Here is a 22,669-nt window from a genome sequence, read left to right on the forward strand (position 1 = left end):
ATTCGATGGTTCTGGTGGCGCCACTTGCTAGCATTTAATAATATTCACATATGTAAACAAAGTATCACTCACATATGAGTTGCATATGAGATTTGGGTACCAAAGTCGCTACCCCGTTTTGGGTTGCGCACTAAAGTCGCTACCCAAAGTTGCTCGGTTGGGTACCAAAGTTGTTTCCCAAAATATATCAGCAGCATTGGTAGGCAACTTTACGCATCAAAGTTGCTTCGTCGCGAACCAAAGTTTTTATATCAAACATCAAAGTTGCTTCCTCAAAAAGTTCATCGAAACATAGCCATAAGGGGTTTAGCTTTGAGCTCGTCACGAGAAACCCAATAATAAAAAGGAAGCATAATTTCGACGCATGGTTCAAAAGTTACAATATTTTGAAAAAAAGTAAAGACATGCAAGTTGGTAGCTAGTACAGTCACATATGCTCGTTTGGGCACAAAACGACAAGTGTAGCGGCAACACTCCGCATGCATGAAGACAAAGTGCCGAGTTTCTATTTAGTTTGTGAAGATTTTCCATTTTATCAGGTTGCGTTTCAATCGGCCATCGAGCGCAACAGCGCTGCCTAGACACGTCCAAAAGCTTTTCCAATAACTTTGACATTTCTAACACCCCGCTTTATTAAATTTGACATGCAATCTAGACATTTCTCCCCCTCCATCACTTTATCCGTACATTTAACCTTTTATGCAAACTTAAAAGTAACCTTATATGTGGAATGAGATGTTCTATTCTGTATTCTTTTTATATTCTTTTCTCTACTCTATGGTCTTTAAACAAGAAATAAGTTAGATATATTTTTGGAAATTAACAATTGCATGTTGTTGTTTCATATTTCATATAGGCTTCGCTCATAGTTTCGTTGAAATTTCATTTTTTTGTAAACATACCAGAACATACCAGAACTCTAAGGAACCTTAGTTAAACCGCAGAAAAACATCACCAAGCGGTCCCTTTCTTTTTGTAAAACCCCATCCGAAGTTTACAATCACCTTTTTTTCTTTTCTTATTTTAGTTAGTAGTGCTTGCGCTTATTTAAAAATATGTTAGAAAGAGCTAAAGTTTTGTTTAACGGGATAAATGTTGTTGTTTTGAATAATCAACAATATTGAACCTACTTGAGCAACACTAAAAAACTAGTTGGCAGAAATACGTCCGAATCAAATCTACCTTTTTTGTGTGGAACAAGCTTTGTAAAGTGATTTGTGTGATTAAAAATAAATATTATTTAAAAGAAAGTTACATAATGAAGCTATATTTTGTTAAACTTAGGTTCCTATTCACGTCAGAAACAAAGCAAATTATCGTAGGGTAAGTGGCCACACTCTTGATTAATATGCTCTTCCGAAATTCCAGAAAACTCCCTAGTGTATATAAGTTCCATCACAATATTTAATCCGATGGTTCTGGTGACGCCACATGTGCTATCATCTACGGAGTACCATCAGGCTGGCAATCACTGGTTCGTTCGTCCCATTTCCCCACGTTTCTGCCGCGTGCCCACCGCAACCGCACTAGAGAGAGTGTTTACATTTTTAAAAAAATATATGATTTCTTAGACAGCTCTCGGGCGGCTCGCGCGGGAGCTCCCGAAAACCCTAAAAGAGGCCTCCCACGATCTACTCCCCCGGCCGCTGTCGCCGCCGGCGCCGGCGGTGGCGGCCGCGCCCGGCCGTCGAAGGCGGCGGGCAGGGTCGGCGCGCCCCCGACGGGTTCCTCTCGCGCGCGCGGGGGGGGGGGGGGGGGGGAGACGTCTCCGGGGCGGCGCGTGTGGCGTGGGTGCGTGGAGTCGGAGGAGCTCGCCGGAGCACGACCGGGAGGCGTGGAGGAGTGGCGGAGCCTGGCGGGGAGGCAGAGGAGCGGGAGCGGAGTGGCTCGTCGGTGCTGGTTGGGGTGAAGGCGCGTGCCATGGCGTCGGCCGCGGCGGCCCCGGAGTGCATCCTTGGAGGAGATCCTGGCGCAACGGCCGTCTGCTGTGCGACGCGGGCGCGCTTCAGAACCTCCAGGCGGTGCCGACGATGGAGAGGGAGGAGGAGGCGTGGGGCCCCGATCTGGATCCTCCCTGGACTCGATCTGGGTTCTCCTTGGGCCCGATCTGGGTCCATCCTGGGCCTAAGCCGGGTTCCATGGGCCAGCTGCGTTGCGGCTGCCGTCAGCCAGGAGTGGTCTGATTGTGGGCGCTCTGCAGCCTGGTACGTGCAGAGAATGGTTCGGTGGCTGCGACCCGCCTAGGCTGGAGGAAGGAGATGAGCGCGTCTTCTTGGGTGTGCTTGGGTTCGGTGGACCACAATGTTGAGGCTCCGCTGCGAGGTGCTGCGGCGGTGGCGGTGTGATCGACAAGAGCAACAGCCCAAGCCGGCGGGTTGTGTGGGCAGGGTGCGGACATACGGACGAAAGTCTAGCCGCCTTTCGGTGCCGGCAGCGATGGCGCCCGTGGGCGTCGTTCTTCTCCTTGGAGGCGTCGTTGAGGTGTGTCGGCACCGTCCCGCTCCCTCTTTGGGTTGGTGATGTCTCCGGGTGAAAGCCTAGGTTCGGAGTAGAATCGGCGCAATGGCGGCATCTCGATGTCGTCCCTCCGTTGGGAGCATTGCGTTCGGAGACACGACATGTTGTTTTCTTTGCGATCCTCCGGTGCTCGTTGCTTTCCAAGGTGGATCGTCCGGGGCGGTAGGTACGATGTTGCCGGAGAGTCCAAAACGATGCCTTTCTCGAGGCCGGCCAAGTTCCGCCATCTTCTTCTTTGATGGTGCGTTGACAAGGGGAGCTCAGGTGGAGGTGTCTTCTTCGGAGGTGGCCGGCGTAGAGCAAGACGCGGTTTGGTGCTCTTCTTAGGATAGGCTCTTTTGTGTCGGAGTTGTAATATCGTGGTGGCTGTCTTAGGACTAGCCTGGAGTGGAGTTCGGAGTGGAGTTCGTATTGCACTCGTTGTTCGTAGCGGGTTGTAGTCATCTTGTAATCTTTTTTCTGCCTTCTATAAAGATATGGTACGCCTTTGGCGTACTCTCGAAAAAAAAAGAGAGTGTTTACTGACAAGTCGTCGGTCAGGTAGGATCACATCGCCGTCTCATACCAAATTCATCACATTTTTCATATGAAACTCATACCAAATGTATATATTATGTATCGTGAGAAAGTACTTCATCAAAACTTGTTTGATGTAGTGAAAATACAGATAAAGTCATGGGTCCTGGGATGCAGAGCATATTTGATTGACTTAGAATACTATCACTGGTGGAAAAAGGGCCTTTGGTCGCGGTTCGCAACTGCCATTAGTCGTGGTTGCGCAACCGCGACCAATTAAGCGCGACTAAAGCCCCCCCCCCCTTTAGTCGCGGTTCCTTACGAACCGCGACTAAAGGCACGTCCACGTGGCCGCCCAGTCCGTCGGGGTGGAGGACCTTTAGTCGCGGTTCTCCTGTCCAACCGCGACTAAAGGCCGCCGCAGGTTTAGGGTTTTAGTCCCCCCCTAAACCTGTTTTCTTTTTAATTTGTATTGTTTTATTTCTTTTGTGTTTTATTTTAATTTTGAAGGAGTTTCACATATTCTACGGTACTACATACATGCATATGAATGTACAATTTCAAACAAATTTGAAATTAGAACCAAAAAGAATTCAAGAGGAATATACAATATATATTCAATATCATCGGATGACCATATACAATTTTGAACAAGTTTCCATACATAATTTAATGCATATGAAGTTCTACGTCCTCTACATAGTGTTCTCCTTTAGGATCGATGACTTCCCTCGTGAACCATCCAGCTAGTTCCTCTTGAAGTGGTCGGAAGCTAGCTTCTAGACTAAGCATCTTCCGGAGGTTATTCCTCTTCTCATTGTTATCACTCGGAACCCGCTCAGAGGTGTATCTCCGGATCATCTCACAGACATAGTATCCACATAGATTGGTCCCCGCTGGTTGAATATCGCCACCATTCTTAGCCATTGACCGCATGAAATGTAGCTCTTTTTTGAATTCACCGACCCTTTCATGTGAGAACCGTCTCCAAACCCTACGAGGCAAAGAAAATTAAATGAACAAGAGAGTTATTAGTTACTTGATATTAGGAAATGAACGAAATAGGCCGATCGATATAGAGCGCAAATGAATGAAAATAATTACTTCTGCATCATTCTTCTCATGTCGCCCCAAAGCTTTGCATCCAGAGTCAGAGAGTCGTGGACGAGACATGTGGAGGTGTCAAATTTAATTACTAGCAGAATCCAGTGGAACCTGCGGACACGATACATGCACAGTCATGCATAACTCATCGATTAGCCGGCCACATACCATGCATGGAGTAAACAAAAGAGAATGTGCTCAAGACAGAAACACTCACCCAAAATGGTAAGGAAATAGAATATCACTTTTGAGTTCCTGCTTTGTAAGAAACTGCCACAGGTGTTCCTCCACGTCGGCGGGGAATTTTTCTAACACATATCCATTAACGATGTGTGGGTCAATGAACCCAACATCAAGGATGTTCCTTACTCTGCATTCCTTAATCTTCATTCTGCATATATAATAGCGTACACAACAATATAGTTAGGACATATATATAGTGCAGGCAATATGAACGAGATGGGGTAGAAATAAATCACTTACAGAACGTAGCAACTGATGATAGATTTGTCGAGCTCGCGCAAATTGAAAAGCTGGAACAATTCACTCAGATGAATTTGTACATAGTAATGTTTGAAGTGATGCTCATATCTAACTTCCGCATAAATATATTCTTTGGCGTTTTTATTTTTTATGTAACCCTTGTACCATTTCAGCAGACTTGTCATTTGTGGAGGTAGATCCTCTTCCTGCGCAGGCTCGACGAGAGGCCCATTTGGCACATATGTAATTACTACCTCCTTCACTGGTGCCTCATCAAGGCCTAACAGTTCACGAAGAGTCATACCTAAGTTGTCCGCTTGTTCTCTGGCACTCGTTACAGTCAATCTCTGTGCTGCCGCAGCTGCTATGATATCGGGGGCATCCGGACCGGCGGCTTTCACTATGAGCGGGGCAATCGATTGTTTACTTTGTTCCCCGAGCTGGGCAACTCGTTTCCCGCTTTTTTACTTGCTAATTCTTTCTCGGCCTCCTCCAAGGCTTTCTTCTCCTGCTTCTCCGCCCGCTCTTTCTTCTCCTTCAACACGAGTGCCTGCCTACGAAGTTCACGTGCATAGTCGTCAGGCAGATTCTTCGCGGCTTGGGACGGTGTGCTCAAAAATGACTTAGCCCACTTCTTTTGCTCATCGGAAAATACTGGCTTGGGCTCGGGCTCTCTTTTCTTCTTGCAGTCCGCCTTCCATTTCTCATAATCAGCAGTCGCGGCCGCGTCGACTTCCTCGGCACTACGTTCCCAAGGCCTTTTGGGGAGAGGCTTCAGTGATGGCTCCAGTACCTTTGTGGTCTTAGGTACATAAGGGTCCGGGTTAATACTCTAGGACTGCTTTTGTTTCTTCGCCGGAGGTGGATTGGGGGGCGGCGTCTGCTTACCCGCCCGGGGCGGACTGGGGGGCGGTGGCTGCTTACCCGCCGGAGGTGAATTGGGGGGCGGCGTCGGCTGACGTGAAGGAGGTGTAGGTGAAGCACCACCACCACCACCACCGCCACCGCCACCACCACCGTAGGGGGGTGGACTTGTTGGCCTTGGTGCCTCGCCTGGAAACTTGATAAACTTCTTTTGCCATAGAATGAACTGGTGCTTGACATCTCCAAGTCTTCTCGCCCCTTCAGGTGTAGCAATGTCAATCTCCAGGTCCTCAAACCCTTGGACTATGTCCTCCACCGTGACACGAGCATAGCCATCTTGAATGGGGTTGTTGTGGTGGAGTGCTCCAGGTAAACATGGTAAAGCACTGCCGATGGCTACCTTCATGGACATGTTCCCCATTGGATAATACAGATGACATTCTTTCATCTCCTTTACATCGTCCACGGGGTAGCGAGGAGGCTCCGGTGCAGTAATTTCGATCGCCGGAGGCTCCGGTGCATTAATATCGATCGTCGGTGCATGTGCACTAGCCGGCGGGGCCTCCGTGGAAGCCACGCTGCTTCTCCGCTGCTGGCTTCCGAGATCCGCTGGATGATCTGCATGCGTCCCAGCTGCCGATCTTTCTTGTACTAGTATATTCACGGTTTTCTTCATCTCATCGATTTCCGATGCCAACCGCGCCACAACATCTGCATCCCGATCCATCTTTCTCTTACGGCCACGTAACCGTACGGGTCATCGTTCTGGGAGAACCCTATTTTCCACGGAATGTTCCCCATGCCTCGTACACGTCCTCCGTGTTCAGGATTCCCGAGGGCTTTTGTCAGCGCGTCGTTCTCTCTGTCGAACTTGATCTTCCCCTCTTGAGAATCCCTCATTGCGTTAATAAGGGCTTGGGTGGGTTTAAACGTTTTGTCCCGGTGAACACACTCCCTGTCTCCGGGTGTAGCGTTCCCCCATGCCCGTACCACCAGCTTTTGGCCCTTGGGTCCCATCCCTCCGTACCTGGACGGATTCCTCGCGCCCTCAGCTCGTTCTCCATCTTCTCCCACCTAGGCTCCCAAAGGCGATACCCTCCTGTCCCCATAATATGATTGTACTCCTTCTTAGCCGCATTTTCCTTATTTTTTTCGACATTTCAATGAACTGCTCCGATTTCTTTTGCTTCACAAATTCTGGCCAATCATGTTTCAGTTTCTCATATTGTCCTTTGAAATCCGGAGTCTCGTTCTTGTTGACATAGTCACGGGCTAGATTTTGCTTGAATTTCCGGAATGCGGCGGCCATCTTATGAAGAGCGAACTGTTTGACTAGCCTCCTCCTCTCCTTGTTTTCCTCAATCTTGCTACCCTCCTCATCGAATTTGTTGTATTCCGGAGGTAGAAAGAAATGTTGCATAAGCTTTTTCAAGCAATCTTTTTTTGTTCTCTTCTCGACAAAAGTGAAACCAAGACGTGCCTTCTTTGGCTCATTCCACTCCTGGATGGTGATCGAGACGTTGTCTCTAACAACGGCTCCGCATTGGTTGATAAACTTGGTGACGTTCTTGTGGGGCTCCAACGGCTTGCCGGTTGCACTGACAACCTCGATGGTATAAGTTTCTCCTTGTTTCAGCGTCTTGGTTGCGCCACGTTTTGACGACGTACTCGATTGTTTCGACGATCCGACCGAGGGCTAAAATAAGAAAGAGAGTCGCGCGCGTTAGTACACACATATTTATTCAGATCAGTAAGTTTGTATCACCAGAGGCTCAATGCATATATATACCTCGGCGCCGGAGGTGGTTGCTACTTCCAATTGAAGATCGTCGTTTATCGATGTTTCTTCGTCATCATCTTGCTGACGGCCTTCATCTTGACCGTCAAGGTTCAGATAAGAAGAGATATCCTGTTCTTCTTGTTCGGTCGGCACAAATAGAATATCGCCGTTTATGATGCCCATTATATGTTCTTGAGCGTCCGGATCATAGTTGGCCATAATCGGGTCAGCTCTATCGTCCGCCATATGCCAGTCCTGAAAACATGTAGTAAAAACAAATTAATTGTATATATGCCAACATTATCACATCTCTTCTACATATAAAGAGAGAGGGCGGCGAGGGAGGCGAGAGGGGGGACGCGTATTAGGAGGTCGAAGGAGGAGTAGGAGGAGGCGGAGCGAGGGTACTACGTAGGAGGGGGCGAGGAAGGGGTGGGAGAGGGTTTTTGAGTTTGTAACTAAGTTTTTTGTTACACTTTAATTACACTTTAATTAAGTTACAATTTAATTAAGTTACAATTTTAATTAAAAAAACTTAGTTAAATTTTTTGTTTTTGTAAAAAAAAGAGAGAGAGGGGCGGTGGCCCTCACCACACCCCCTCCGTATACGCGCGGGGTTTGACGTCGTTATTAAGTTTAATTTTTTGTTAATATTATAAATTTGCTGACATTTTGATAATAACTAAAATAACTAATTCATATTAAGTTATTTTTTTGTTAAGTTAATTATTTATTTGTTAAGTTAAAAAAACAAAAAAAACAAAAAAAACGAGAGAAACAGGGCGCCGGCCGTGTACTGGCGCTCCCCGCGCTCTCTCTCTCCCGCACGGCGTGGTACGGTGGGCGGCGGCGGTCGTCTTCGGCGGGAAAGCGGCGGCGCTGCGCGTGGGGGCGCGCGGTGGCGCCGGCAAGCACAGCGCGCGGCGCTGCGCGAACGGCGGAAAGCAGCGGCGGCGGGATCGAGCGGCGTCGTTAGCGTCGAGGGAACGGCGAGACGTACGACGGCGGTCGAAGAAACGAAGCGGCGCGCGGCCGGCGGCTCGGGCGCGCGGCGACGGCGGCGTGAGGAGCGACGGCGACGGCAGCGTGAGGAACGGGGCGACGGCGGCGCGGTCGATCGGCGGGGCGGGCAGGGCTTCGCTGCAGAGCTCGTTCGCGCGGAGAAGAAGAGGAACTGGCCGCTAGGCGCCGCGCGCGTATTTATAGCCCCCCCTTTAGTCGCGGTTGGGGAGGCGACCCGCGACTAAAGGGTACCCTTTAGTCGCGGTTGGGCGACTAAAGGTGTTTTCGCCGAATTCCAGCGGTTCCCGCCGAAACACCCATTAGTCGCGGTTGGCCAGGTCAACCGCGACTAAAGGTATTTTTTAAAAATTCTTTTAATTTCTTAATCTTCAAAATACAAATAATATATGAAAAAATTCAGAAAAATAAAACTAATTCAATTTAAATTCTTAAAAATACAAATAATATATCAAAAAATTCAGAAAAATAAAACTAATTCATTTCAAAATGTTAAAAATACAAATAATATATCAAAAAATTCAGAAAATAGAACTAATTCAATTCAAAATGTTAAAAATACAAATAATATATCACAAAAAACAGAAAAATAAAACTAATTCATTTCAAAATGTTAAAAATACAAATAATATATCAGAAAAATCAGAAAAATCCAATTTCTTCCCTCATCTGTCTTCTCGCCCCCCGCTCCCCACCAGTTCTTCCCGGCCGCCTTTATCTTCCCACAAGTTCTTCCCGACCCGTCTTCTGCCGATTCTTCCACTTGATTAGATGATACAAAACCACCTTTAGTCCCGGTTGCACCCACCAGCCGGGACTAAAGGTTAGATGACCAGCTCTGGATTCCTCTTCTTCCCGCCATTTCTTCCCGCCAAGTTCTTCCCGCCAGTTTCTTCCCGCCACTTTCTTCCCGCCTCCTGTCTTCCCGCCTCTTTCTTCCCGCCACTTTCTCCCGCCTCCTGTCTTCCCGCCATTTCTCACTACATATATGTAGCCCGGCTTGGCCAGCACTATCACATCTCTACAATCTATCATCACTCTTTCATGGCTTCCACCGCACCCACTCTAACCTACCAGCAGGTGGAGGAGCTTTGCGCCTCGAACTACCCTTGCCCACCGGGCTACCGCGTCCCCGCCGGCTGGAGCCTAAGCGCCGGAGGCATGCCGCTCCCTCCCATCCCTCAGGGTACTGCACGCCGGGCGGCCATCACGAACCACTACTACCTCGATCTCACGCCGGAGCAGCGGATGAATCCCCGCTGGCATCCCGATAACCAGCATACTTGGGATGCCTTCTTCATCAATCGGCGTGACATGGCGCTCGCCAGGTATGAGGAGGTCGGTCTGCCTCCTGGGAACTTCCACGAGGCCGGCCGTCGGCTATGGTGGTACGGCCGGACTCTACAGAGCGTCATGGACTACATCACAGCCGGTGATATCCCCCGCCTGCGCTACCCTCAATTCGAGCCACGAGCGCCGCCCGACGACAGCAGCGACGACGACGATGGCAGCGACGACGACGGCAGCAACTTAGAAGGCGACGACTACCAGTACAACGGCGGCGACTATGAAGACTACGAGTATGCATATTATAGGCCTAGGCAGGAGTATGACTAAGTCACTCCAAATTTCCCATCATGCATGGATGCGTTCTTATTTCTATCTCATCGATGATAACCTGATTGGCAGATGCGTCCATATGGATCATCCTGCAGCTTCCTGTATGCAGGAGTATGACTTAGTCACTCCAAATTTCATGTATCATCAGTGGTATCTCGAATCAATCGAATCATTCAAAAATGGATACCAAACACATCACAGATAATATAATTCACATGATCCATTCAACAAAGTTTGGTACAATAAATTATTACACATCATTTCTTCCCTTGTGTCCCTGCTTGCTTACGATTAAGCCGTATCCATGGATCATCCTCACCATTTAACTTAATGTTTGGGTCGGTGTTCACTTTGAAGGGCGGAATTTCACCAAACATATTATAATCTTCTGACATGTCTGTCTTGCCCTCCACTCCCACGATGTTTCTTTTCCCTGAAAGAACAATGTGGCGCTTTGGATCATCGCATGATGTACTGATCGTTTTCTTATCTTTCCGTTTCCTCGGTTTGCTACTCATGTCCTTCACATAGAAAACCTGAGCGACATCTTTCGCTAGGACGAATGGTTCGTCAAGGTAACCAAGATTGTTGAAATCCACCATTGTCATTCCGTATTGCTGGTCCACCTTTACTCCACCTCCTGTTAGCTTGAACCATTTGCACCGGAACAAAGGGACCTTAAAGGAGGGTCCATAGTCAAGTTCCCATATCTCCTCTATGTAACCATAATATGTGACCTTTTGCCCATTCTCGGTTGCTGCATCAAAGCGGACACCACTGTTTTGGTTGGTGCTCTTTTTATCTTGGGCGATCGTGTAAAATGTATTCCCATTTATCTCGTACCCTTGGAAAGTCGTTATAGTCGAAGATGGTGTCTTGGCCAACATGTACAACTGATCTACAACATCATTGTCATTCATTAAATGTTTTCTCAACCAACTGCCGGAAGTCTCCATGTGGGCCTTCCTAATCCAGGATTCAGGCTTCCCCGGGTTGTCCGAGCGTAAAATATTCTTGTGTTTCTCAAAGTACGGAGCCACCAAGCTGGAATTGGTCAGAACTGTGTGGTGTGCTTCAGTCATAAAATGGCCGTCCATACATATCGTTGATTTCCTTCCGATCGTGCTTTTTCCACTTAGTCTCCCCTCGTGCCGCGATCGAGGAAGACCAATCGGCTTAAGGTCAGGAACAAAGTCAACACAAAACTCAATTACCTCCTCATTTCCATAGCCCTTGGCAATGCTTCCTTCTGGCCTAGCACGGTTACGAACATATTTATTTAATACTCCCATGAACCTCTCGAAGGGGAACATATTGTGTAGAAATACAGGACCGAGAATGGAAATCTCTTCGACTAGGTGAACCAGGAGGTGCGTCATAATATTGAAGAAGGATGGCGGGAACACCAACTCGAAACTGACAAGACATTGGACCACATCGTTCTGTAACCGTGGTAGAACTTCTGGATTGATTACCTTCTGAGAGATTGCATTGAGGAATGCACATAGCTTCACAATGGCTACTCGAACATTTTCCGGCAGGAGCCCCCTCAAAGCAATCGGAAGCAATTGCGTCATAATCACGTGGCAGTCTTGAGACTTCAGGTTTTGGAACTTTTTCTCCGCCATGTTTATTATTCCCTTTATATTGGACGAGAATCCAGACGGGACCTTCATACTGCTCAGGCATTCAAAAAAGATGACCTTCTCTTCTTTGGTCAGAGCGTAGCTGGCACGACATTGAAACCATTCCGGATGCCGGTAGGGTCTTTCAAACGTTGCTGGTCCTGCCGTGCTTCCTTTGTATCATTTGTCTTCCCATACACGCCCAAGAAGCTTAGGAGGTTCACGCAAATATTCTTCGTAACATGCATCACGTCGATTGCAGAGCGGATATCTAGGACTTTCCAATATTCTAGCTCCCAGAATATAGATTTCTTCTTCCACATGGCTGCATGCCCGTCAGCTCCCTTCGGAACTGATTGTCCGCCAGGACCCTTTCCAAAGATGACTTTCAAATCCTTGACCATATCAAATACCTCAGCACCAGTGCGTTCCGCAGGCTTCGGCCGGTGATCTGCCTCGCCGTTGTAATGCTTGCCTTTCTTTCTTACTGGATGAATTTTCGGAAGAAATCGACAATGCCCAAGGTACACGTTCGTCTTACAATTTGGCAAATGTACAGTTTCAGTCTCATGTAAGCAGTGCGTGCATGCATTGTATCCCTTATTTGACAGTCCCGAAAGGTTACTAAGAGCAGGCCAATCGTTGATGGTTACGAAAAGCAACGCTCGTAGGTCAAATTCCTCTTCTTTGTGCTCATCCCACACACGGACACCAGGTCTGCCCCACAGCTGTAAAAGTTCATCAACTAATGGCCTTAGGTACACATCGATGTCGTTGCCGGGTTGCTTCGGACCTTGGATGAGCACTAGCATCATAATGAACTTCCGCTTCATGCACAACCAAGGAGGAAGGTTGTAGATGCATAGAGTCACGGGCCAGGTGCTATGGCTGGAGCTCTGCTCGCCAAAAGGATTCATGCCATCTGTACTTAGACCAAATCTTATGTTCCTTGCGTCAGCTGCAAAATCTTTGAACTCTATGTCGATCTTTCTCCATTGCGTTCCATCTGCGGGGTGTCTCAACTCCCCGTCCGACTTACGGTCCTCTTTGTGCCATCGCAACAACTTGGCATGCTCTTTCTTCCTGAACAGACGTTTCAACCGTGGTATTATAGGAGCATACCACATCACCTTGGCGGGAACCCTCTTCCTGGGTTTCTCGCCCTCAACATCGTCACCAGGGTCATCGCCTCTGATCTTATAACGCAATGCAGTGCATACCGGACATTCATTCAAATTCTCGTATTCACCATGGTAGAGGATGCAGTCGTTGATGCATGCATGTATCTTCAGAACCTCTAAACCTAGAGGGCAGACAACCTTCTTTGCTTCGTACGTACTGGCGGGCAACTCGTTATTCTTTGGAAACATATTCTTCAACATTTTCAGCAAGTTTTCAAATGCCGAGTCAGCTACACCTGCCTGTGCCTTCCATTTCAGCAAATCCAGTGTGCAGTCCAGCTTTTTCAGACCATTATCGCATCCGTGGTACAGCGACTTTATGTGATCCTCTAACATGCGATCCAAATTCTCCCTCTTCTTTTCAGTTTCGCAGCGTCTCCGTGCATCAGCAATGGTCCGACCAAGATCATCAACGGGCTCATCACGTGCCTCTTCTTCACCTTCACCTTCCCCTTCACCTTCAGCATCCTCCATGAAATTATCACCGAAATGATCAAGATAGTTTTCATCGATGAAATCATCCCCTTCTTCATCTTCTTCCATTATAACCCCTCTTTCTCCATGCTTGGTCCAACAATTATAGCTTGGCATGAAACCGTGCCGAAGCAGGTGCAGGTGAACTTCTCTTGAGGAAGAGTAATCCTTCTGATTCTTACAGTCAACACATGGACAGATAACAAAACCCTTCTGCTTGTTCGCATTAGCCACTACGAGGAAATCTTTCAAACCCGTAGTGAACTCGCCGGAGAGTCGGTTACCGTACATCCATTGCCGATTCATCTGCATTATTATAATATAAAATATATAATTAACCATCATGCATTTGTTAAACTAACTAGCTATAAACAATAGAAATTAAACAATGAACTACACACATGCATATTTTATCAATGACACATATGAAAGGTTCAAGTTGCTAACCGCGATCGAGGAGGAAAAAATAAATGAGGAAGTTCAAGTGTGGCTCTGACACTTCATATCATGTTTGTTTCATGCTCTTGGGGCATTTCATCAAACACTTTGTGTGCATAAGAGGAGCCAAAAGCAAATCTAACACCCCCTTGTGAAGTTTGTGAAGAGAAGTGGCACCAAATGGCTAAGTGCAGTGGGCTGAACGGTATATATGGGGTTGGGCTTTAGTCGCGATTGGCCTGGCCAACCGCGACTAAAGGCCTTCGGGCACCTTTAGTCGCGGTTGACCTGGCCAACCGCGACTAAAGCCCCTCACGTGCACCAGCTGGCCACCGAGCGCCCTGGGCCCAGGCCTTTGGTTGCGGTTCGCCTCCCGAACCGCGACTAAAGACTCCATTAGTCGCGGTTCCTATAGTTTCGCGACTAATGGGGCTGGACGGAAGCCTCTTTTTCTACCAGTGTATAATATTTGTTCCCATGTATTTCGCCTTTGTAACACGCATTTCCTCAAAATTAACCTGAAAACCAGTTGTGTCTCCCCCTCCATCAATTAATCTATACATGCAACTTTTTATTTAAACTAAAAGATGAGCTTACACGTTGAATGAGATGTTTTATTTACTATTCTGTTAAAATACTTTACTTTTCTCTGTGGTCTTTAGACAAAAATAAGTTCGATATGTTTTTAGAAATTAATAACTACATGTCGTTGTTCTATTACTTCATATAGGCTTCGCACATAGTTTCCATGAATTTCACGGTGCTTCGAGTGCCGTTTAGTTTTTCTTTTGTGTTAATATTTTTGAAAACATAGCAGAACTCTAAGAAACATCACTACGAAATACAACATACATTTCGCACTGGAAAATAGTATACGAATTTCAATACATTGATAATTTTATTTAAAATATATTTTTTGTATTGAAACTCAGCATTTTTCACATAAGCAACCCATATCTATAGTATATCCATGTCCCGCGACATATCCGATTAAAACCTACCAATTACATAACAGTTTATGTGCAGCTGGGTCCAAAGCATACACGAATGACCTAGTTTTTCATATCGCAACACAAAATTTCCTCAAAATTAACATGAAAACGAGTCATTTCCGTCACTCCGACAATTAATCTATACATTTAACTTTTTGTTCAAACTAAAAGACGACCTTACACGTTGAATGAGAGGTTCTATTTACGACCCTTTTTCAATACTTTTATTATTCTCTGTGGGTTTTAAACAAGAAATAAGTTAGACGTATTTCTCGGAATTAATAATTTCATGTTGTTGTTTATTTTATAATTTCATATATTCTTCACACAAAGTTCCCATGAATTTCACGGTGGTTCGATTGCCTCTTAGTTTTTCTGTTGTGTCAAACTTTGTCTTAATATCTTTGAAAAACATTGCAAAACTCTATGAAACCTCACTATCAAATTCACGTCGGAAGCAAAGCAAATTATCCTAGGATGATTAGCTGCACGATTAATTATATGCTCTTGCTAAATTCCAGAACACTCCCTGGTGTAGCATATAAGTTCCATCACAAATATTTTAATCCGATGGTTCCGGTGGCGCCACATGGTATCTACGAGACCATCACTCGCTGGGTCGCTTGCATTTTCCCCACGTTTCTGCCGCGTGCCCACCGCAACTGCACTAGAGCGAGAGAGCGTTTACTGGCGAGTCGTCGGTCAGGTAGGATCACATCGCCGTCTCCTATTCCTCTCTCTCCATCCTATCCGACCTCCAGACTCTCGGGCAGGGGCAGAACGGTCATCTGAAGCCTGGTTCTTATCTTTTAAATTCAGCGGTGGCCAACGCAGCCCCCCTGTGAGTTGTGCGTCGTGACAGCGGAGAAAAAAGGCTTCTTTCCCCGGCCCCGGCCCCCGCTCGAATCCAACGCGACCAAAGCCGCCAAAACGCGAACCACCTTCCGCTGCTCGGCGCCAACTGCCAACGGCACGGCGGTCAGCCGCCGCCGCCGACGCCGCCTCTTCCTCCCTGAAAAGGTTTGTCGTTCGCCTCCGCCGCATTCGTTTGCTCCGCGTGCATATTGCCTGGTTTTATAGCGGAAAGTTTCTTGGTCGTGTGGGCGTGTGGCGAGCCTGTCGATCGGTCCGGCGCGGCTATTTCTGGGCGATGCCTGGGAATCGCGGGAATTTAGGATCCTTGCGCTCGGCGGAGTCGAGTTCAGGGGAGCCTTGTTCAGTCGCTTGGCGCTTCTTTCTCGGCCTAGTGTCTTCTCCTCGCTTTCCTCCACAGCTCGCCGTATTCGTGCGGCTCGCCTTGACTCTCGGGAGCTCCTCTCGCCACTTTCCATGGCGTCTCCGCACTGTGCTAGCTTTTCCCTCCGTTGCTGCTAAGATTAAACACGTTTCGTTTCTTTTCATTACCATGCTGTTTCCGTTGATGCTGATGTTTTTCTCGTGCGAAATTCAGGTTGGGATCATTGGTTTCCGCGCCATTTAATCCGGCGCAGAGATACTAGCCCGCGCTCTGCTTCCCATGGCGGGGTCCATCGCGGCCTCGGCCTTCTTCCCGGGGCCGCCAGCGCCGCCCGCCGCGCCAAAGAACGCCCTCGGCGAGCGCCCGGACAGCCTGGACGTCCGCGGCATCACCGCCGCAAAGCCTGCCTCGTCGTCGTCCTCCGCCGTGCGGGCCGGCAGGACGCGCGCCCACGCCGCGGTGCCCAAGGTGAACGGCGGCAAGTCAGCGCTGGAGCACGAGCCCGCCGCGTCCTCCTCCTCCTCCGCGGGGGCGCCCAGGACGTTCTACAACCAGCTGCCCGACTGGAGCATGCTGCTGGCGGCCATCACCACCATCTTCCTGGCCGCCGAGAAGCAGTGGACGCTCATCGACTGGAAGCCCAAGCGGCCCGACATGCTCGTCGACACCTTCGGCTTCGGCAGGATCATCCACGACGGCTTCATGTTCAGGCAGAACTTCTCCATACGCTCATACGAGATTGGGGCCGACAGGACGGCCTCCATCGAGACGCTCATGAACCACCTGCAGGTCACCTGCCCGCTGCTCAACTCTTTTTTCAGGCATCTACGGAGTACGAGATTGTTCTGTTCGGGTAGTGGACCACTCACGGTTATTTTTTTGTTTTTGTTTTGGTTCAGGAAACTGCACTCAATCATGTGAAGGGCGCCGGGCTGTTAGGAGATGGATTTGGTTCGACACCGGAGATGAGTAAACGAAACTTGTTCTGGGTTGTCAGTCAAATGCAGGCCATCGTCGAGCGTTATCCGTGCTGGTATATTCCGCAGACTTGCTTTTTCTTTTCTTTTGTTTTATTGTATTACTTGAGCTTGAATATAAGTATGTTGCTGCTTTTGACATTGTGTGTTCACTCTTCCGTACAAACAAACAGTTTTTGGGCATGGATCCATTACAAAAAAAGTTCTCGATATGTATGTATAGTTGATTCAAGCTACTAGTTCTCTGTTCTTTTGTACCATGGTGCTAGTATATTGCTGCAGTACTTAGTAAAGAGCGTATGCTTTACAACATTTTTGGAACAGTCAGTTCAGTTAAGGGGAGTTTTCGAGTTGTTTAACAAATAAATGTGAAAGTGATGCTCCATAATAGTCTGCTTTATCTCAACAATTATTAGGTCAGCAATTGCCATCCATCACTGTGTGTGCAGGTAGCAGGCTTTCAGTAACCGATGCAGAGACGCCTTCTTTGTTTCTCTTAATGTCATGTGTTGCATTTACTGACAGATTTTAAAAAGGTTTCAATTAGTTAGCTGACTGAAAGTTGCGTGTTGCATAAAGGGGCTGCTTTTCTGTTGTTTTAATCTGGTTTTCGTTGTTCTGCAGGGGTGACACCGTCGAGGTGAATACTTGGGTTGGTCCTCATGGTAAAAACGGAATGCGTCGAGATTGGCATATACGCGATTCTTTGACGGGCCATACAGTAATGAAGGCTACAAGGTTCAAATTTTAACCACTCTCATAGACAGAACCAATCACGATTCCTTCTAGCATTAGCTAATGCTCGGTTGATTTGTTTTTCTTGTGCTCCATCTTCACAACATCGCAATTTCAACAATTCTAATTTTATTTAAACTTGCAGTAAATGGGTTATGATGAACAAGCTTACTAGAAAGCTTGCGAGAATTCCTGATGAAGTGCGGACTGAGATAGAGCCATACTTCTTTGAGCATGCTGCTATTGAAGATGAAGATAACCGAAAACTTCCTAAATTGCCAGAACATGACCGTGCTACCTCAGCCAAATATGTCCGGACAGGCCTGACTGTAAGTTGTCCATGCTCATACAATATTGCAAGCCTATTCTACATGGCTAGTTGTCTTACATACTTTGCCTTTTGTCATACATAATGCAGCCTCGGTGGGCTGACCTTGATATCAATCAGCATGTCAATAATGTTAAATATATTGGCTGGATACTTGAGGTAAAAGACAAAGTTCCCTTTTTTGTGCATCTTTATTGATCGCTGAGACTCAAATTTTTTACTTCCTGAAGCTTTAGGAGCAAACTGTTTCTAGAAGTTAAAAGGCACTAGACTTTAGGAGCCAACTGTTTCAAGAAGTTAAAAAGCACTAGAACTCTAGGCACTTGAGGGGCTCAAAGTCATGCCTTTTAACCATGGTTAGACTTTACTGTACCAAAATATGAGGTAACACCTGGCCAAATATCCCAAAAACTAGCGTGCCTACGCTACTAAAAGCTTGGACACCTACAAATTCCTGGTGTAAGCAAATAATATTAGTCAACACTCCTGCCTTTCAAAGTATAAGTTGCAAGTTGTCTGTCTTGCACAACTTGGACAAGAAATGTATTTTCTGGCAAATTTAACTATGTTAGGTTGGTCACCTAGTTACCTAACCATGTTGCTCACTTGTGTCACTTTCCTAAAAGATCCTGACTTGAATTCTTATATGCTACTTGTCTGTATGTCATTCGTTCTTTTTTTTAGATCAAAGAACTAGTGCATAAACGTAATGGTTAAGTGTCTGATTGATAATATGCCATGTGTCATGTGAATGCCAATTTCAGAAAAAAACAGAGTAATTAATTGTTAAATGGCCTGCAACCCCAGGCAGTGAATCAAAAAATAGCCAAAAATAAATAAGCAGAATTGACATTTAGTCAGTACATTGTAAGAAAATATTGCTACATGTGCAGAACTTGCATGTTAACCCAATTTGTTTTTCCTCTTAGAGTGCGCCAATGTCCATTCTGGAGAATCATGAACTGGCGGGCATGGTCCTGGATTACAAAAGGGAGTGTGGCCGAGACAATGTCCTGGAGTCGCACACTACCGTGTACACAGATTGCACCAACGAGTCTGGAGAAACAACTTTGCACTGTGAGCATCTGCTGAGACTGGAATCAGGACCTATCATAGTGAAGGCCCGAACCACGTGGAAGCCCAAGGGAACCAAATGCCAGGAAACATTGGCTCTATCATGGTGATTTTTGGCAGGGAACAATTTGGTAAAACCGCGAACGACGACTACTCTTGTTTTCTACTGGAAAGCACACATATACATGGATTATAGATTTATAATCCCAATAGGCTGTGACAATGGGATACTAAAGTTATTTAGAAAGAAAATGTGTGAGAAGGGTGGAGATTATAAGAGGAGGACAGGGAAGTGATGAAGCACAGTACAGAAGACTAAGAAGGCCTCTTGTGCATGCTTTGTCGTTACAGTTTTCTTTTCTTTTCTTTGTGAAGATCTTGAGCTGCAGGAATGGGTGTTGTAAACTTGTAATTACTGAGAGTGTAGCTACTGTTGTGTGATGGGAAGTGAATGCTTCTCACACTCCTATGTAGGGCTGTGTCTATATATAATAGGAGCCCTTGAAAGCAGTTTGTTGTAGGCAAACTTTAAGTTCATACAGATTATATTGATTTATTGTAAATTCGAGGTATCTTGAGTACTTTCTCTTGGTTGTTGCCAAAGCGTGTTGAAACTTCAGATCTGGGCCTTGAGCCGTCCAGTGTTGCTAAATGGTGCAGTTGCTAAACGCTTTAAAAGTTGCTATGACTAGCTTAGTTGGAGTAGCTAGGCAGCTTGACGTGAGCACTGACGGGTGAATAGGTTCTATTTGTTTTAGTATCGGGTTGACCCATCAAATCTGAAAAACAATTTCAATGATAGAACTTACAAATTTAGTTTATTTCTAGATGTCATGTCACCTGTGTGTTTCTGGCAATATTCCATGATCTGTTGCTTCTTAAGATGCAGTTTCTGTGAAAAGATGTTGGCACTCTTTCCATTTGCGTGTGCAAGAATGCAGAGGACATGATCAACTTTTTTGGTACTCCATGAATGGATCAGTAGATAGGGAATATTTTTTCTTGCTCACCAACTTTTTGTAATCGTGGCTTCTTTTGCAATTTTCAGCGGTATTATACTAGTATTTTGTGTGAAACACTTGTAAAGCAAATATATCTCTGTTGACCTGCACAAGTGTGATTTGGGACGTGCAGCTAGGTGACTTGGAGATTCAGTCAACTCTCAAACGTGAAAGTTATGCTTGGGTTGGATGCTAAACATGTCTTGTCAAAGTGTTGTTATTGGTGGTTCGAGTTTGGTTGCCTAAGTTAATGTGGACAAACTAGGATGGTTGCGTGGAATTAATAGCGGATAAGGGTCAATTCTCTTGATTGGCCGATTGATAATAAAATCGAATAGTACGATGAATAACATTTCGGTGGAAAAGAGTATGGCATTGCCTCTTTTCGGACGATTGGTCATTTGGCGCTGCGGAGTAATCTAATTGCTGATGAGTAATCAGGTGGATTTGCTGGGGTATGCAATGCAACGTTAGTGCTTTTGCTCTGAAAACTTTAGGGGTATTCCTGCTACTGAAACTGCCCCTAGGCATAGTTTCCAGACATGGGTGTGACAATCCAAGATGTTTGGGAGTATGTAGTAGATCGAGTTGCCAAGTGCATTCTACGATCGCAGATACTAGAAGAGGTTATAGACGTGATTTGCCGATTAAGTTCTATGCTTGAGATTTTTTATTCGGAAAAGGGGTGAACCCGGGCCTCAGCATCGATTGATTCAGTGAACCTGGCCGCTGAGGAAATGCCAGGCCCCGTGCTTGAGGCCTCCCGCTGACCTCTCGAGTCCCTCCAGCGGCCGCCGTTCGCCGTTCGCCGTTCGCCGTCGATCTCTGCTGGAGGCCACGCCGCCCCACACCATTGTCTACTGAGTCCTCCTCGTCGCTCGTGCTCGGTCGGCCGCGAGAGGTTTTTTTTTTCTGAGAACTCAGCACTTTATTGATCAAATAACATCAAGACAAAGTTTGTCGCGGATACAATCCGGGACAGAGACTCTAAAGAAACTAGTACCAAACGACTCTGCTCGACGAGCTACAGTATGTGCTGAATTATTACACAAACGACTAACATGACGAAAAGTCACAGATGACAAGGAGTGGGCGAGAAATTTGATATCCTCGATCACTACACCAACCAGCGATTTGTCCCTCTCCGGGGCCTTAATCCGCTGGATAACCGCGAGGCAGTCGGATGCCAAGACGATCCTGTTCCATCCTTCATCACGAGCAAGGGAGACTGCACATCTGATGGCGTGTGCTTCAGCAATTTCAGGTGTCATGGTTTCATCAAGTAACTGGCTATGAGCAGCCAGAAATTCACCTTTGTGGTTTCTAACCACGACGCCGACCCCCGTCCGAGACGAAGCCGAGAACAATGCTGCATCCACGTTAATAACAATCCTACCTTCCAGTGGCGGAGACCAAGATGGAGTTGGGGCAGTGGCCTCACGCCTATGGTTGGTACGGTGCTTGATGAGATGCAGCTGGATCATATCAATATAGGCAAGTATCTGCTCAGCCAAACTGTGAGGATGCTTGAAAGGTTCATCATGTCGCACTCCGTTCCTGGCATTCCAGATATGCCAAACCATCACAGCTAGGATGATCACAGCATGATCGCTCGCGCGATCCAAGAAGTCAAAAACCCAGGATTTGGTGGTGGTGAAGAGGCTCCGATGCAGCTTCAGGTGGGTTCTTGCTTTGACCCTTGACCACACCTCCTGGGCATAGTGGCAGAAGAGCAAGGTGTGCTCCACAGTTTCCTCCCTTCCACAGAAGAAGCACGCACCAGCGGTAGGCACACGCCGTCACAAAAGCTGATGGCCGCTAGGTAGACAGTCATGCGCGAAACGCCAGACAGTGATCTTCATCTTGCCCGGTGCCTTTGACTTCCAAAGTTTCTTCCAAAGCGAGGATTCAGCAGTCATGTTAGACGGCGGACCACCTCCTGACTGACTCCTCTTTCGGATAAAGCGTTGTGTCCTTGCCAACATATAGGCCGATCGGACAGTATATATGCCGAGACGAGCATGAGGCCATGACAGGAAGTCGTCTCCTCCATGGCGACTCACAGGAACTGCCAAGATCTTCACAGCCGTCGTGTCATCGAACAAATCCCTGACCACTTCCTCATCCCACGTGCAAGCCTCTTCATCCAACAACAGATCCACTGTCGCGTTTGTCGGCAACGGGTTTAAGGTAGTAACCCGATCAGGGGAGACATCCGGGATCCAATTGTCATGCAAAATCTTTGTGTTCTTCCCATTACCAATGCCCCATCGAACTCCAGCCTGCACCAATTCTTTCCCAAACAGAATACTGCGCCAAGTATAGGAAGAAGAGCGTGGCTTAGTGGCATTCCAGAAATCTGTATCTGGGAAATAGCGCCCCTTGAGAACCCGGGCACAAAGAGAGTCAGGTTCAGTTAGAAGGCGCCATGCCTGCCGTCCTAGCATTGCCTGATTGAACAACACCATATCGCGGAACCCCATCCCTCCAAGAGCTTTTGGCGCGGATAACCAGTCCCATGATTTCATGTGCATCTTCTTATGTCCATCCTCTATACCCCACCAGAAATTTGCAATCGCTTGTCTGATCGACGTGCAAGTCCCAACAGGCACTTGAAAGCAACTCATAGTGTTGTTGCCTAATCGACGGTACCTCGGAGGAGGGATCCTCACGAGGGGGAGAAGGAGTAGGGGTCATAGGGCG

The 22,669-nt window shown here is 47.0% G+C and overlaps 2 protein-coding genes across 2 annotated transcripts; one reads left to right on the plus strand and one right to left on the minus strand.

The window, feature by feature from the left end:
• Positions 1-15,445: 15,445 nt before the first annotated feature.
• On the plus strand, positions 15,446-19,537 carry LOC127313445 (palmitoyl-acyl carrier protein thioesterase, chloroplastic). Its single transcript, XM_051343947.2, has 7 exons — positions 15,446-15,634; positions 16,065-16,640; positions 16,751-16,884; positions 17,453-17,566; positions 17,709-17,892; positions 17,982-18,050; positions 18,821-19,537. Exons 2-7 carry the CDS (start codon positions 16,131-16,133, stop codon positions 19,073-19,075), a joined length of 1,266 nt encoding a protein of 421 aa, XP_051199907.1. The 5' UTR covers positions 15,446-15,634; positions 16,065-16,130; the 3' UTR covers positions 19,076-19,537.
• Positions 19,538-20,901: 1,364 nt separating this feature from the next.
• On the minus strand, positions 20,902-22,449 carry LOC139833915 (uncharacterized). Its single transcript, XM_071824283.1, has 2 exons — positions 22,030-22,449; positions 20,902-21,678 (listed from the first exon to the last, which is right to left on the minus strand). Exons 1-2 carry the CDS (start codon positions 22,447-22,449, stop codon positions 20,902-20,904), a joined length of 1,197 nt encoding a protein of 398 aa, XP_071680384.1.
• Positions 22,450-22,669: the final 220 nt, after the last annotated feature.

This window comes from Lolium perenne, chromosome 7 (assembly GCF_019359855.2).
Source record: "Lolium perenne isolate Kyuss_39 chromosome 7, Kyuss_2.0, whole genome shotgun sequence".
NCBI lineage: Eukaryota > Viridiplantae > Streptophyta > Magnoliopsida > Poales > Poaceae > Lolium > Lolium perenne.